We start from the raw sequence: 18,358 nt of genomic DNA on the forward strand, positions 1-18,358 counted from the left end.
TGCTAAATTGCAAAACACAGATAAAAAGGAAATGAATTTGTAAAAAATAAGGTGATATACAAATGGTATGAAGTAATCAAAAACTAATCATGCCAAAGTAACTATTTCTTTGACAGGATAACAATATACTGGATAAAGGAAATAGAGTGGGCAGTGTCTCTAAACTTCAGTAAGACATCTGATTTGATCTTGCACAACTGTCTCACAGGAAACTAGAGAATGAAGAAGGTTGACTAGGCTATTGCACCAGAGAGAAAAATCTGGGGATTAGAGTAGGATGATGAATTAAATAGGAGTCAACAATATAATGATGTCACCAAAAAGACAGATGCTATATTGGGTCATATTAGTAGACATATCCTATTAAAAACAAAGAAGGTAATTGTTCTTCTGGGCACTTGGGCCTTGACTGGAGTACTCCAACAGCTAGAACCCTGTTGGCAAACTGCACACTAAAAATGTACACTTCACACTAGCAATGTAAGCCAACTGTTCACATTTGGACACAATATTTTTAAAGATAAATTACAAAGCAGTAAACAGTTACATACTAAATTTATAAAAGGTTTGGAAAATAAGACCAATGAGGAAAGGGTAAAATAATTTGACTTTCATTCTAGAGATAAGAGAAACAAATGGCCCTTGAATTATTTAAAAATATGAAAAAGATCTACGATAAAGACACAGGGATAATTTATTTTCATTAGTCATTGAGGATCAGATCAAAGGTTCATCTAGGCCAGTATCCTGTCTTCTGACAGTGGCCAATGCCAGGTGCCCCAGAAGGAATGAACAGAACAGGTAATCATCAAGTGATCCTTCCCGTCGCCCATTCCCAACTTCTGGCAAACAAAGGCTATGGCACCATCCCTGTCCATCTTGGCTGATAGCTATTGATGGACCTATCCTCCATCAACTTATCTAGTTCTTTTTTATGGGACACTTTGGAATTAAATATTAGCAGAAAATACCCTATAACAACTATCAGACAGCAAAAAATGCTGCATCATTCCAAAGGATGCTTTTAAAGTGAATTTACTACTTGTGAGAGGTCCCAGTCCAATAGCCATGCAAAGTGATATCTGTTTCTCTACAGAACAGGACCAGCACTGAACTCCTGAGAATGCAGAGTTGTGGAGGTTATACGAAGGAATGTTTCCCATCCATCCCCACTGAGCAGCTGTCATGGCAAGCTAACTTCTCTTCTGTATGGTTTGACCTAACACAAAGTCAGAATTTAGGACTTTCAAGGGTATGTATGGCGGTTCAGCACAAAAGCCCAGTATCATACTGTTCTGGATAGGACCTGAAAACAAACACACAAGCTCATGGATTCCTAGACTCAATTTTTCACATTTCCTTGTACATTGTATTTATCAAGCTTATACTTAGTCTGTTTTCATTATTACCACTCCAATTAATAGCAGCTGAAATAAATGATAACACTAATTATATAGTCAGCTGGGTTAAAATCATGGCCCAATGAACTCCATTTGAGTTTTGCCACTGGCTTCAACAGGGCCAAAATTTCACCTATCACCTAAAAGAAAAAAGAAGAGAGGGGGAACTGTTTAGAAAGAGATGTAGTGAGGATCTTCCTTAATTATTTTCCCCACCACATGCTCAACTTACAGAAAAAGGTTGTATCATCATTATTCAAAGAGAAAACACACCACTAATAGCCTTTCAAAGTTATGTTATATGGGGAGGCATTCAGGAGCAGAGGTTGGTGGATTTATCCTTTGAACAAAATCCACAAAAGAATGAGTATACAAATAATCTTTCTTTATACAGAAGCAATTTAACAGGAAGGTAATAGTTAAACACCCTGCTTCTTAATAGAACTAGCCGATAAATCAATGTCCAAATTTATATCACTACTCTACTTAAACATAGCTACAAGAATCATTTAAACCTTACAGCATAAAAGTCAGCTGATAATTTTTTTCTGACTAGCACCTAATAAAATTCATTCTTGCAGAATTGTGGAAAAGTTAAGTACAGTCCACCCTTCTCATAAAGTTTCCTGTTACAAGGTTGCATGGTTTACACATATGTTGTATTTTATTATTTAAAAAATTCCTCCTTATAGCACCCTCTTTGTTGTAACACTCAAATATACTTTGCCTCGAGGCCAGCACTATAATAAAAGTAAAATGAATTCAGACAATTTGCTGAGAAAAGCTAGGTGGAGGAAGGGAGGAGTGGGTTTTAAATCTTTTTGCCTTCTTTTTTTGCTTGTAATTTTTTCATGCTATAATTTTTATTTTCTTTCTTTAAAACACTTTTATTTTCTTTTATTTATACAGTACCTGTGGAATAACTTCCAACAAATCTGTGCAGTTCTGAAAGCCATTTTATGATCTGGGAATCCTAATTTCAAAATCAGAACACGCTTGATCACTGAACTCTACAGACTTTATCAGCTTATTTCAAGAAGCTATATGACGTACTAATGTGGACACGAGAACGAACGGATATAAACTGGCCATGGGGAAGTTTAGGCTTGAAATTAGACGAAGGTTTCTGACCGTCAGAGGGGTGAAATATTGGAACAGCCTTCTGAGGGAAACGGTGGGGGTGAAGGACCTGTCTGGTTTTAAGATTAAGCTAGATAAGTTTATGGAGGGAATGGTTTAATGGGGTAACATGATTTTAGTCAAATGAACAGTGTGCCATCGCTGGTAAATAGTATCAATGGCCAATGAGGGTCTGGCTGGAGAATCTTGCCTACATGCTCGGGGTTCTACTGATCGCCATATTTGGGGTCGGGAAGGAATTTTCCTCCAGGGTAGATTGGCAGAGGCCCTGGAGGTTTTTCGCCTTCCTCCGCAGCATGGGGCAGGGGTCACTAGCTGGAGGATTCTCTACTACTTGAAGTCTCTAAACCACAGGATTTGGGGACTTCAACAGCAGAGTCAAGGGAAAGGGATGGGACAGCTTTGTGGCCTGCATCATGCGGGAGGTCAGACTAGATGATCATAATGGTCCCTTCTGACCTTAAAGTCTATGAGTCTAAGTGAGCTGAATTCACTGATCATTTTAAAGCCATTTAGTACAAACATATTTTGTGCAATTTAATAAAAATGGAGTATAAACATTTTTCCGTAAAAATAAAGACACTATGCATAGAATTAATATACATCACTATAAAACAACTTCAAATATACTGTACGTACACATAGAAAAAATGAGCTCTGTCTAGTTAAGTATCTTGTGTGTCAACAATTCCCACTACTGGGACGTGAGCTATCAAAAAAGCAACAAAGAGTCCTGTGGCACCTTATAGACTTTGTTGCTTTTTAAAGATCCAGACTAACACGGCTACCCCTCTAATACATGAGCTGTTAATGCATTATCTATTTAGTCCTTAGACGGAAGACAGTTTTAAAACTTTTATAATTTTTTTTTTTTAATTCAAGAAGCATTCAGGATGTTCAGACATGCAGCTCAATGTATCATTTTTTCCCTCGCAACAATCATAAAACCCATCTGATACTTGGGAAAGGTTGCTTCCTATTATGGCATGTGGCCATTGCCACATTTCATAGGCACTTTAGATAGAGGCCTAGGAGTCAGGCAATTAGGAAATAGTTTGGGAAGCACAGGATCTCAGTATCCAGTTCTTCATTATTATATTCTCACTACATTTTTAGTTTATACATATGTTGGCTGTTTTCCTGATTACTACTTGCTCTGGCACATATCTGATTGCATGGATTTTAGGAATTTTTATTTATATCACAATACATAAGCCTATAGAAACTTCGAGCAATCACTTCATTATTTAAAAATGCTTCTGAACTCTTTCATACATCTTCGTCAGAAATCTGTTCATCTTACTTAGAAACATCAATATCTCAAACTCATTTTCTATTATTAAAAATATTTATAAAATACTTTGGCATTATTCATAGATTCATAGATAGAATCTATGAATAATGCCAAAGTATTGGCATTAGGACTTTACTGACAGTTAACACATCCCTTGCCCAGAGACTTTACAGTCTAATGGCCAGATTGTGGCCTGTCCTGAACAAGCCAGTATAGGGGGCATAAGATGTCCCCTTACTTCTTTGTCCCTGAGCATCCTACTACCACTTCCTATATGCAAGGGGAAGCAGGGTCCACAGAACTGGTATATATCCCCCTTAAGATTTGTGGGAAAGGATAAGAGTGGAATGAACCTTAATTCCAACCCCTTCCCACCATGTCAAGGAGCCTATGCTGAGACAAGTATAAAACTGTGGCATTTTACTCTCTTTCTGGAGCAACTGGGAGACTGATTTATAAAGTCACAATCTCACTCCTGGACTGATCCAGGGGAAGCACAACAGCACTCTGTCCCTTACTATGAACTAGATCACAAACTGATAATTTAGCCCTAAGTAAGACAAGACAAATAAGTCAAGACACAGAACAACATTTATTTCCATCTTAGGTATTGCCCTCAGAAAACACTTAACTTGGTATTTAAGCATCAGATTAGAAGGAAGCTGTGGAGATTACTGATAAAGAGGCACAAGGGATTGTGTGAAAAGCTTAGAGTTGAAGAAGAATTTGAACAGAGTGAGGGAGAAGAGAGTGTGACGGATAAGGACAGGATGACTGTTCCTAACATGGGAGCAAAATCATAACGGCAAGAAATAGAAAGCTAATAAAAAAGCAGGGTGGGGGACAAGAGTGGAGGAATAAGGGAAAAGGAGTGGCAAGAAATAGGGCTGAAGAGTGGATGAGGATGAGAGCGATTCTGAAGTTATGCAGGACAAGAAAGAGAAATCTGCACAAATTTCACACTAAATCTTACATCTGTGTGCCAGAGTTTTTGTGAAGTACATTTTACTACTTTTTAAAAATCACTTTGGAGGGAGGTGGGGGAACGCATTATAATTGCAGTGATAGTCTCCTCTACTGCATTAAACAAAACAAAACCCATTAAAGCAGCTATAGAGGCATATAATACTGACAGCATGTTAAGAAGTGAACAGTTCACTCTACCACCACCTGAACTTTTCAAGATGATTTCAAGATTCTGGTGTCCTTCTAAAGCCCTTAATGGATAAGGGTCTAGCTAACAAACAGTAACAGTAAAGTTGAAGGGCCTCAGAGTGAAATTTGTGGGAGCATTACATTAGATGTGGAGAGCTTTTGCTTGTGAACTGCATGCATGGCCCATATCTATCCAGTTTTAAAACAGTGCATGACGCTCTGCTTTATACAGGCCTTCTCTAAACTAGAAAATAATCCTCCTAAAAAAAACCACTCAACCAGCCACCAAGGCTTATTCAGTAAAAATAAAGGGCTGCTTTGAAAATAAACACCAATACATATTCCATGTTGTTTAAGAGCCACACAAAATTATTAGGGTTTTTAGAACTGTCAGTAAAATTCAGTAAACTTTCAGTAATATTACAGGTTAAATTGAAAAATATAAAATTAAAATCCTTGATTGAAAGGCATCTTTTCCTGTGTGCTTTCCCCCCCATCACTTTAATTAAAACCAGAGTACACAAACTCTTTATACATAGGGACTCCATTAATGACTCCCTGGTCCAGCTCCCCATATACTCAGTTTACAAACTACAGCTGGTTTGCCAGTTGCAAGTGCTGGTCTGAGAAATCACCTACTGTTTGTTAAAATGGGGTTCTCAGCTACTCATAAGTGAGGTCTGCTGCAGAAGGACAGTTAATAGGCCTGGAGAGGAAAATTAATCGTTCCAGAGCTTTATTAGAGGGAATAATCGGAATCAATGGGCATTTTTAAGGGGGAAGAGGACTGCAGGACAAAGATGAGAAGACAAAGCCTGCGGGACAGTAAGAGGATGCTGTCCCTCCCATCTTTGTCCCCAGATATGCAACCCCTGCAGTAGCCAGTGCATTGGAAGATAAATATCTCTAGTACATTGTACCTAGGCTTAAGAGAACACTACTCTGGATGTAGGACTTCTCTGCTCATTCCACATGGGTATGTGGACCCTCATTTGTACTTTAACCACTATATAAGAGTGAGGTGGTATTATTTAACCATATATGTTTAATTGGTTAAAGTAGAAATGATTTAATTCTGTAGTGTAGAACTATCCTGTTTCTCTTATACAAAGTAATAGTGAGGGAAAAGGGTATGAGAAATAAGAGTAACAGTGGGAAAGAATGCAAATGTGCGAAAGTGGGAGAGAGTGAATGAACGGAGAGCAGGTGACAATGATTGGCGAGTATGGAATGAATAAAGAGGGAGTGAGACAGAGAGGAAGGAAGGAAGTGAATGCAGAGGGACACAGTGTTTGGGAGAGTACACTCAGATCCAAAACTTGGGCATGGATGGTCATTTGTTCCACCCACAGGAAAAATACTAGAGGAAACACTGCTCCACCGGCCCTCTGGCAGGAGCCACGGAGACGCACTCATGTCCTAGTTTCCAAAAGGTCTGCAATGATCCAGCAATGGATATGTGCACTCTTTCTTCTCTCTCCTATTCCCAGGGGTTATTCAGGGGCCTAGCATGCACAATCTACTTGTGTATGGCTATGCAGAGGTGGTGCAGCTGTCCAAAATAGAGGTAATCAATCATTATGGGGGTGTAAATATATTTGGGCAAAATATATACTTATAGTGTTCCTGCAAAATTTGAAGTCCTCATATGCATCGTGCCCTGAACAAAGAACAAGTCTCCCTTGGTGCCAACACCCTCTGATTCATCTTTTCCATTAAGAAGCAAGTTCATTCTTCCTACAGCTAAATTTCATATGTTAGGATATGTTTACTGCCTATTCCCCAGCCATATTGAAATTGGTACATAAAGATTATATATTACTGCTGTATCACACTTTGATAGATTAAAACAGTATCAAGGTAAACATTCAGAGGTTAGAAATGTATTTCTGTGCACCTATAAGCCATAAAATTCACTTGCTTCATTCCACCCAAATCTAACAAAAGCCACAAAATTTAACATCGAGCATCATTACTACTATCTGGCATGTTGAAAGGTTCAGTTAAGTACTTTCCATCATTTAAACGGAGTATCTCCTGTACTTCCAAGTGTGGTGTACCGACTATGCCCACATGGCAGCTGGGAGGTGTAATTCCCAACACAGGTACACAGGCATATGCTAGATATGCTCAAGCTAGCCCTTAAAAATAGCAATGTGGCCATGAAGGCTCAAGCGAGTCCAGTGCCCATGCCACTGCAGCCACGGCTATTTTTTAGGTGGTAGCTCAAGCAGACCTAACATGTGTGTATGTCTAACCACAATGGGAATTCTATTCTGCAAAATTTTCCTTAAATACATAGCCAGACTGTTAATGGTGTCAGCTCTGACAGGGCATTTGGGTGCCAAAAGCCTCAAGGAGGTGTGGCAAGTCATTTTGATTTTTGGTGAACAGGAGCCTGTTGAAGCTCTTTGGCTTTCTTGGGAAGGGATGTATTTCATCCTTCACTTCACCTTTGTGGGCAGAGGTGAGGTAACGTAACAATTTTGGAGGAGATGGAGGACTTCTTCATTCTTCACCCAAGCGAGACTTGATGACAACCTGCAATATCACATACACACACTAATTTCTGGCACTACAAACCGTAACAGCGTATTTCAGTTTAATGATTCTGCTAAAATGATTGGAAGCAAAATAACTAACAATATTGACATTTAAATTATCCTTATTAGAATTCAGACTGAACACCACACTAACACTCATAGGAGACACTTTCAGAGATATTATTTAAAGCTGCTGGTAGAGTTAGGCAGACATCACTGCATCAGTGGATACTGAAGATTATACTTGAAACCAAAAAGGCGAGAAGGAGGTAGAGTGTGTGTGTAAAATGAAAGCTTAGTTTCTGCAGCAGAAGTCTAGCCAAATCTGCAACAGTTTCTCTCCCCCCCGCCCCCCATCAGTGTTTTTCAGTAAGTGAAAGTCAAATTCACCTCCTCTGCTTTTCTACAAAAACCCCATAAACCATGAAAAACATTTGGTTTTAGTCAATAAAATACTTTCTGCGGAGCAGGTTTTCACCAAAAGTATTTTTGTATTTTCCACACCTCGTTAAGTCTTACAGTAAATGCACCTGTAGAACCATCGGAAGCAGTGTTATAAGTGTAGCAAAACCAATGACTGTAACCAGAGGACCATCTAGTGGTGGTTCGGCCACATCTCATGCCCTGCCCATTGTGCTGTAGCTATTTAAGGGAAATATAAATATACACTGCTGTTCCTTAAAAATAAATCATAAATTTGTAGAGGGGCAACTCTGGCAGCTTCTTGAGCGCTCAGAGTTCCTAAAGCTTGATTATTTGGGCGACAGGCCTGGGTATGAGACAAACTACAGTGGTTGCATTAATTGATTCACTGCTCCTAGCAATGAATGAAGACAAAATGTGTCCAAGCAGACTCAGATTCGTCAGCAGCTTTTGATACCAATCCTAAAGTTCTGTTAACTCACTAGTGGATCCTGGTAGGAATGGATAAAGTTGCTGTTGAATGACTCCATTCTTATACCCTGAGGACAGTAATAGGCAATATTTCCTCTATCCCAAGAGTTCTCTCCTACAGCATAACACAAGAGTCCCCGCCCCTGTTATCCCACCAATTCCACGTATATATATCAGGCTGACAGTATCAGTAAAGAGACATTGGCTGTACTGTATTCAATATAACATACTTCTCCAACACATCTCACCGAGCCAGATCAACACAATAAATAATCCAATGTTACAGTGAGTTTGAGGCTTGGACAAAGGCTAGCTGACTGCAACTTAGTCCAGACAAGACAAAGATAAAGTTGGTAGGTTGGGGGAAGGAGCCAGAGAGTTAGTTGGTAAAGCTTTTATTGGTGCTCATGACTGAAAGAGTCAATGCCATTTGTAAAAGTATATAATCTAAGTTTATTATTAGAGATGGAGTTCTCTTGGAAGCCAAGCTAGTGGCAGTCACCTGGAGCACATTTTCCTCCAACCTGGCAAGATGAGTCATCCTTTACTCTCTGATGTGGACCTTATCCGTATCTTTGTGACTTTGAGACACTTTGCTCTAAAGTGTTCTTTGTGAAACACCACCTTGAGAACGAGCAAAAAGTGAAGTTCACACAAAATGTGGTGGACCACTTATTACAGAGTTTTACATTGGGAGCATATTATGCCAGTGCTCCACAAGGGTTACCATATTTCAACAAGCAAAAAAGAGGACGGGAGGAGCCCCGCCCTAGCCCCGCCCCTGCCCCTCCCACTTCCCGCCCCCCCCAGAACCCCCAACCCTCCCCCCGTTCCTTGTCCCCTGACTGCCCCCTCCTGGGACCCCTGCCCCTAACTGCCCCCCGGGACTCCACTCCCTATCTAAGCCTCCTTGCCTCTTGTCCCCTGACTGCCCCAACCCTTATCCACACCCCCACCCCCAGACAGACCCCTGGGACTCCCACGCCCCATCCAACCACTCCCCACCCCCTGACAGCCCCCCCCAGAACTCCCAACCCATCTAAACCCCTCTGCTCCCTGTCCCCTGACTGCTCCGATCCCTCTCCCCACTCCTGCCCCCTGACAGCTCCCCCCCAGAACTCCCAGCCCCCTACCCCCCGCTCCTTGTCCCCTGACTGCCCCCTCCTGGGACCCCTGCTCCTAACTGCCCTCCAGAACCCCACCCCCTACCTAAGACTCCCTGTTCCTTGTCCCCTAACTGCCCCCTCCTAAGACCCCCCCCAACTGCCCCCCAGGACCCTACCCTCTACCTGTACCCTGACTGCCCAAAACTTTCTCCACTCCCCTCCAAAAGCCCCCACCCGTTTCTTGACTGCCCCCTCCAGAACCTCCCTGTCCCTTCTCCTGCCCCCCCTTACCCTGCTGCTCAGAACAGGGTGTTGGGCTCTGTGCCAGCCGGACACATGGCTGAGCTCCCCAGCACAACACAAAACCCGGTCCCTGGCCCTGCACAGGGTTGCCGGAGCGGGCTGCAGGAGGAGGAGCTGCCAGCCGGCTCAGAATGCGGGGGGGGGGTGGGGTGGGAGGAGGAAGCTGCTCCGGAGTCCAGCCCGGGACTTTCCTGCAGCCCTCCCAGCCGCTCGCTCTGCCGGGGGAGGGGGAAATCCCGGACATTGTGAGTGCTTTACAAATTCCCCCCGGACGCTATTTTTAGCACACAAAAGGAGGACATGTCCGGGTAAATCCGGACGAATGGTAACCCTAGCTCCACCATTTGTATTAGCTACCAATAGGAATACCAGATAATGATTTCAAACCATCTAGGGTTGTTAATTTGATACTGCCTCTTTCTTTGTGTCACTCTACCACAACTGCCATCAGTAGAGGAGCTTGAGTTGGAGTTCCCCACTAAAAGGGAGAAAATGGATGGCAGGGTCCTGCAGAAGGGGTCTTCCACTTTGGAACTTTGATCAAACAAGTTGGGGAGTGAGCTCAGATTTGTCAACTTTCTAGACATGCAAGAAAGTGCCTTTTTTGGGGGAGAGGCCCTCAAGGAGAGGGGATGGTGACTCCCAACAGGAGAGGACTGGGGAGGTTTGGGCTCATTTAACTTATATCTACTCATGAATATTTCTCTATCAGCCCTTAACAATGTATTGTTATTTGTGTTATGTGTTTTTATTTTATGGAATGGATGACTAGACAGTGCATAGTCATCTAGAAAAATGTATGTACAAAACTTCAAGTTAGGAACCACAATTTGTTTAGTTTCAATTCTTTTTATTTTCATCCTATAATTCACAGTACCTTTCATTCAGGGGGAAATATGGGAGCCCTCTAGTGGTTAAACACATGCATATTTACATAAAGTCAGATTTTGATACCCCCTACTCAAAATTAGTAGCATTAACTTCACAAGTAGTCGAATTGACTTCTGCAAATAATGCTTCAGTAAGGCCCCCAAACCTGCAAACACTTACATATGTGCATAAATAAAGCATGTGCAAAAAGTGTTTCTAGGATAACGGGAGCAAAGCATTTAAAATTTGGCTGCAGAAGTTAACTGAAGACTGTAATATACTGAATAACAAGAGGTCTGCTTAACATTTCAAAGGATAACATTACATAGACTTTCTTTTAAAAAAAGATTTAACAGGGCAGATGGAACAGAACGTGGAAAAGCCAAAAACAAAAAAAACACACACCGCAGTCCTGAGAGTAAAGAGGACTACTCTATTTTTATTGTCCAACCTTGGCAAAATGCATAACATGACTTAAATGTATTAAAACAAAAGAAACTTTCAATACCTGAATTATTACAAGGAAATGAAATTTGGGTATTATTTGTTTTTTAATATAGTTTTAACGTAAGTGTCCTTATGAGCTAATATCCTTATTTCAACAGTTGATTTTTAATCAATCATTCTAGTATATTCTGTATTTAACTTTCTTATTTTAGGTTCATTGATATGTTAAAAACAAAAGCAAAACAAATGATACTTCCTAACTGTTCTCATCCAAATTATTAATCTAAAGATGGTAGCATCACAAAAACTCCCAAAAAGAAGCTTACTAGTATTTTCAGAAGAGGCCCAGGATTGAATGAGGATCAAAATAACTATTCTTGAGGCCCTACTTAATTTGCAATATTGCGCATCCCGCAATATTAGGTTTCCACCACAATTTTATCAGCTGCCGGGCGGCTGGGTGTCCCACTGTCAGCCGGAACCCCAGGCATTAATGACCATAATATTGTTGCAGCAAAATGTCTGGCATAACATAATACCCGAGTGTTTATATTGTTCCAGGAAATTTTTCTTAAACAAATACGTCTTCTCTGGCTTTTCCAAATTACCGCAATTAATAAAGGTCCATTATTACTTTTGAGCTATTTTCCATGTCTTGTCTGCAACACAGCCACAATTATTTGACAATCATTCCGCAATTCAAGTAGGCCTTAACTATTCTTTGATTCCTAGACATTCCCCTCTAAATGTAACATAGCCCCAAAGTGGGAAAGCTTTCATATGCCAAAAGCTCACATTGTTCTTGATCAATGTATAAACTTTAATCCACAGTCTAAAATTCACTTAGAATTAATTTACCTTTCACACCACCAAATGGTCCATAAGTCATGTTGCAGGCTGTTCGCTGAAGATTGTGTTCATACATAAGTTTGATATGATACTGGTTCCCATGTTCCACATTCCCCAAAGTTCCTATGAAAAAACAAGGAACAATATATATGTCTAATTTTTAACTCTTCTGGCTCACGTGAAGAAAAAACAGGAATTATTTAAGAACATTATATGGTGAGGCCTTATCTATTAGTTGTTTTGGGAGGGATGCGAATGTTGACAATGATATATTTTTAGGAAAGTGGCAAATGTGTTTATTATTTGTACATCAGCAGTACGCAGAGGGCAAAAACAGGAATGGGGTTCCATTATGCTAAGCACTGTATAAACGAAGTAAGAGATCGTGCCTGCCCTGAAGACGACCCTGTGTTTGAGCAAAGGAATCCCACATCTTTCAACGGTATGTGGTTCAACTATTTGATCAGAAATCAATTTACTCAGCCAAAGAAGGCAAAACAAAATGTTTTGCGTTATGATTCTGCAGTTCTAGGATCCAATAAACAAAGTATGCCTCACAATTTATTTCAGCCAAAACATCTTAATCTCCTTAAAAGACTCTAAATTAGGCAGGAGTAAAAGTAACTTTAAAGATTTACCGGTACGCCAGAGTCCTGAGCGGGCGTGGCCAAACCTGGAAGAGGCGTAGCCTCAATGGGAAGAGGCGGGGCCTTTCAAGATTTAAAGGCCCTGGGGCTGTGGCTGGGAGCCCCAGGGCCTTTAAATCACCCTGCAGCTCCCAGCTGCACAGGCAGTTGGGAGCCCTGGGGCAAATTAAAGGGCCCAGGGCTCCAGCCATCGCAGAGCTCCAGGCCCTTTAAATCACCACGGGAACCCTGCCGCCGCTACCCTGGGGCAGCAGGGCTAGGGCTGGGGTAGCGGTGGCAGGGCTCCAGGAGCGATTTAAAGGGCCAGAGGCTCTGGCCGCTGCAGGGAGCCCCGGGCCTTTTAAAGCGCCACCGGAGCTCCGGCAGCGGGGCTCGGGCAGCACTTTAAAGGGACCGGGGCTCCAGGACCTTTAAATCCCCGCCCGAGCCTGGCTGCCGGAGCTCCGGCGGTGATTTAAAGGGCCCAGGGCTCCCCACAGCAGCTGGAGCCCTGGGCCCTTTAAATCACCGCTGGAGAAGCCAGTCCAGTCCAGCACAACGTACTGGCTCTTGCCGATACACCGTACCATACCAGACCAGCTTAGTTTCACCTCTGAAATTAGGCCACATCAGCTCATAACTCAGTTTTTGCAGTATGTTTCTAATGGTTGACAGAAAACTGATAATTATCCAAGTAGTGACTCAGTGTAGGGCTGGACACTACAGACGGCATATCCATAGTTTGTTAATTCCCTATATTCCATGCTGCATTATTTAAATTGAAACCAACCATTGTTGATTTGAGCTTTTCTGCCTTGAGCTCTGCAGCTCCAAATGTTTCCTACCACCCCAAATAATACTATTACTTGCCACAGATCCCAGCCCTACTACATCAAAGAGAGCACAAAGTTTCCAATCGTGAACAAATCTGTACACCACTACTTGTTCAGCTGCAGACTACCTGTCCGTGGATCCATCAGCAAGAACAATAAAAAAACCTAACTTTCTGTAATCGTTTGTGGGATAATATAGTCTGGTCAAGATTAAGGAGGATCCTTTTGGCCTACAAATTGGGGATTATTTCAAAATCTCTAAAACTGAAGTCATGTTTAGCAACTGTGTAAGAAATGTTAAAAAATGAGGCACCAAAAGGAGTTTGTTTTCTGTGTCTTAGAGATCCAAGAATTCAGTTTCATATTTGATTATGTACTACAAACAATACACCTGCATCAGTCTTGTCTACATTCAGACCTTCTACACTCTAAAGGAGGGGAAGAATAAGCAGGTTTACCCTTTCATTTTGCTATTCTGGCCTCCTCACCTTCACTAATACATCTTCCCCAAAGCTACCCTCCAAACCTCTAAGCTACTTGCAAAGATTATTTTCTTATTTTAAAGCAAGTAACAAGCATTTAATATTTAATAAAATTTAGCTCATTTTTTAAAACAATTATATTTACAGGGCATCTATCTGCCAACAGTTTCTTCATTAGAGCTCTGAGCATCAGCTTCTGTATTCAAAGTTGTAACATAAGAAGCTTTTATTGACAAACATACACTACTATTGACACACTTCTATTGACAAACACAAACATTTACTTTTGCTTGTCCATGCTCAAGTTTTAATATTAATCTGCCACATGCTCTCTAAAATAATTCTCTGAATGGTAAAGCTTGTAACAAAGCTCAGAACGTGCCAAATGATTCAGCAGCAGAGTTACTGCTTCCATAAGGTAGATCTGCAACATCACTTTTCAAGCAAAGGGGAACTTAGAATATTGCAGAGGTAACACTAGTGCTTCTCTTTAAAGAGTGCAGTCTACATAACAACAACTCATTAGTGCCTGGGCATAGAACAATTCAGCACACTCAGAGCAACTGCCTGCTCTCTATTAGCCACAGGGTACATTTTATACACAATTGCTACTATATGACAAAGAAGGACCAAGAGTGTGTAAGAGAAGAAACATCAGTTCAGAATGGAGGGACAGTGCAAGAGTCCTTCAAACACTTTGATTACAACTTTGCACTGTCAGTACCAGAGAAACTTCTCATTACACATGCCTAGTCAGGCCAGATAGCTAAACTGATCAATAGCAAAAAAAAGAAGGTAGACAGAGAGATAGACAGCTATTCTGGACAGTTTTTTTTTACCTGAGACAGCATACACACACAGTTTTCTGCAATGCAGTACAGCCAGATGAAGTAGTTCAGTACCACTGACAATGAGGGAGGGGAAAAAAAGGAGAAAATTTGCAAGTGAGTTTCCAGTAAACTGCAGCACTGAGGGCCTAATCTAAGACACGCTGAAGTCAATATAAAGCCTGCAGCTGCAGGTGGACTTCCCTGGACTTTGGATCAAGCCCCAAATTCTCAAGTGTTAAGTACCAGCAAAATGAAATATTGTGCAACTAAATTATTTTTCAGAATTAAAACATCTGAAATTATATTTGACAGCTAATAGTTGTTAAGTTCTCAGTAGAACCCTGAGAGACATTTTGCAGATGTGAGCACATGAAACAAGCAAGCTTTTTCTAATTCAGCCTGATCCTGTTATCTAACAAGCTAGCACTAATACTTCCAGTAAGAAAAATAATGGCGGGCAATTGTGTGATTGTCACTTTAGATGAGCATCATTTGATAGATATGGATACTACTTTACATCCACAATACAAAATTAAAACCCCATTATACAAAGATAGTCACAATATTTTGTATTCTGTGCCCATCCTCTATACACAAATAATCTCATTTACTGCAAAGACAAGAGCTCTTGCACTATAATAATAAATAAATAACAAACAAACAAACAATAGCAGCAGCAGCAACCTTTGGTTAGTTCCAATACCATAAGACATTGCTGTATCTGTGAAGTACCTTCAAGAGCACCCAATTAAAAAATGAAGGGTGTTGAGAACAGAGATAGGCATTACTCTTAAATTGGCTTATAATAAATAAAATAGCTTGCAAAGCAACATGTCTGATGCATACTTAGTAGACAAGTATGTTTTTAAAGAAGCACAGCAATGTTTACATGCAGCATCAGAACATAAGTAGAAGACATTTGGGGATTTTAATATAACCTAACCTAAGACTTTACCTTAATGAGCATAAACATTTTTTTCCATTTATGCTCTATACCATATAAAATCAATAAGCAGATTAAATGCATAATTCAGCATTCATGAATTTCTTTTAACGGCTGTAAGAGTCACACACTGCAGTGCCAAAAAGAATAATATGTTGATTTAAATGAGATAGCTCAGACCTAAACCCCAGACACTTTACAAAATTGATCTAGATGGTCTTTAGGGACGCAAGTTAGCTACTATAACAAATTAGCCTAAAGCCTTCAAATTAGTGTAATCATTATCAGCAACATGGACTGTTTACTTACGAAACAAATTTTCCTACTTCCACCTGGAGTATTGGATCTCGCAGTTGCACTTCCAGGAGCAAATCTTCAGCTTGCATTCCATCTCCAGGTTTGACAGGGTGAGGATTAAAGATTCGAAGATATCCCATATAACTGCCAACAGTTATTTTATCTGTAGAAAAATTTCCAACAAGAGGAAAACTAGAAATAGAGAAATAAATGTGCTACATATGTGCTTCAAAGTGAACCCTTCAAATGATGGGATGTTTACACAGAATTATGCTGACGTTCTGCAGCCTAGACACTTAAATATTTCAACAGTGAGAACGAGGAAGCAATAATTCTCAAACTCCAGTCCAGTCTCTGAAATCCATTCTCTGAGTGTAGCCAGTACTTCCAAATGTTCAGCTCCCATGTCTTAAAGATTTGGCAACACTCTTCTCACCAAGCAAGCAGCAAAATGTTGACTTTTAAAAACCTGGTAACAACAACATTATAGGTTTCAGAGTAACAGCCGTGTTAGTCTGTATCCGCAAAAAGAAGAACAGGAGTACTTGTGGCACCTTAGAGACTAACAAATTTATTAGAGCATAAGCTTTCGTGGACTACAGCCCACTTCTTCGGATGCATCCGAAGAAGTGGGCTGTAGTCCACGAAAGCTTATGCTTTAACAACATTATAGATGCTCTCCAGATGAGAAATTGAAGCCTGATTATTATTTTTTCAGGTCAATGTATCAAAACATAGAATGGACCAAATTCAGACTTGACATAAGTGGGTGAAACTCCCATTGACTTCAAAGTGGATTTGGTTCAGGATTCCTATAGTAATAATATTTGTTATGAAATAGTATTTAATAAAAGTCAGCAAAGATTCTTAAGAAACACAAATCTGAAGTAAACAAAAATGATTACAGAAAGCCCCCCGTACCTCAGGAGATCAGTTCTGCTCAGAACTCCCAGAGAAGACACTAACATTTATCTCTTCCAGACATCGATCCGTGTCTGAGGTGTATCCAATAAATCCTGTCCATAAGTCACATGGACATACTCATAGTACAAAAGATCTGACTGTTTCAAAGTGGAGGCAGCCAAGGTTTACCAGGCTTTTAGCCATTTGGAACAGTTCCACAGGACCCCATTTCACGCAGGTGGACAAGCAGGCAGCTATCTTCATCTCTGCTGTAGCAAACATTCATGCTGCAATTCATTCGACTCAGAGCGTGACCTCTGCCCCTTGCACCCTAATCTCTGTCTCATCCATTTCTGTCACAATTTATCTGTATATCACACTGACAGATGAAGATGACAGTCATGAAACATTTGCATGTCCCTTAGCTCCCTAAAGCTCTCTCATTTACACGCTCTTTACAAAATATTTTTCTTACATTTGATAAACTTGCCTAAAAGGGGTATTTTTTTTCTTTCATCCAGATGTGCAGGCAGTCAGGTTTACCTCTTATTTTATTTACTTTTGATCAAACTCCCCATCAAGTGCTCTGGCCACCCTTAACATATTTATAGACAACAGAACATAGGAAATGCAAAGTAAAACAACTGACCAAAGCAGCAATACTTCTTCCTCCCACCTACCACTATTGAATATCCTGTAATATGACCTATACAGTTTAAGCTCTTCTCCCCCAGCAACAGCACTTTCCCACTAGACAGAAATTCCACCTTCAATTGCCTCAGCTAATACCTACTCAGAAAGATAGCAGGAATTTGATGATTTTTTGGGCATGCTACACCACCTATTTCAGACTTGGGGAGCAGCACATTTCAAAGGAAAGGAGAACACTCTGCCAGGAGCCCTCCTCCCCACCCTTGTTTTGGGGGGGAGGGGAACAAGGTGGGGGGGAGGGGAAGAAATCAAGCTCAAGGGCTTTTGCTGATTACAGCTGCGGCAGAATGGCACAGAAAGGCAGTTTCAGGTAAGCAGATCCTAAAACACTTAGAGATTTATAGGTCAAAACTAACCCCTTAAAACTCTTGGTAACAGGTCCCAAACGCTACCCTAGCTACTTCAAATGCAAGCTGATCTCAAACATAACTTCTCGTGGCTGAGCTAGCACTAGCTTCATTAAACTAGCAGTTACTTTCCTGAATTCCCCACCAAAAGATGCCCAAAACTGTATTTTGCAATTATACTTTATAAGTGTTTTTCCCTTCAAGTGTATGGCAATGTTTTCAACAATTCTTTAATATTGTATACACACTGAGGTAATATTAAAAATATGAAAATAGTGCCACATACTTGTGAAAAAATGCCACTTACATGTTCCATGCTCTAGCAGGGTTTCTTGAAAGCAATGACAGCATATAAAATGAAATGATGCATTCTAGAATATCTAAG

At 40.7% G+C, this 18,358-nt stretch overlaps 1 protein-coding gene across 4 annotated transcripts in view; it reads right to left on the reverse strand.

Annotated features, from left to right (window-relative positions):
- BBS9 (Bardet-Biedl syndrome 9) overlaps nucleotides 1-18,358 on the reverse strand; it is a 493,563-nt gene that overhangs the window by 449,292 nt on the left and 25,913 nt on the right. For all 4 annotated transcript variants that reach the window (XM_054019331.1, XM_054019330.1, XM_054019329.1 and 1 more), the window contains 3 exons: nucleotides 16,025-16,175; nucleotides 14,782-14,846; nucleotides 12,011-12,124 (listed from right to left, as the gene is read on the reverse strand). In XM_054019331.1, coding sequence (XP_053875306.1) covers nucleotides 12,011-12,124; nucleotides 14,782-14,846; nucleotides 16,025-16,175 — 330 coding nt within the window. The remainder of the gene's footprint in view (nucleotides 1-12,010; nucleotides 12,125-14,781; nucleotides 14,847-16,024; nucleotides 16,176-18,358) is intronic.

The sequence above is a fragment of the Malaclemys terrapin genome, chromosome 2 (assembly GCF_027887155.1).
Source record: "Malaclemys terrapin pileata isolate rMalTer1 chromosome 2, rMalTer1.hap1, whole genome shotgun sequence".
In the NCBI taxonomy this organism is placed as follows: domain Eukaryota; kingdom Metazoa; phylum Chordata; order Testudines; family Emydidae; genus Malaclemys; species Malaclemys terrapin.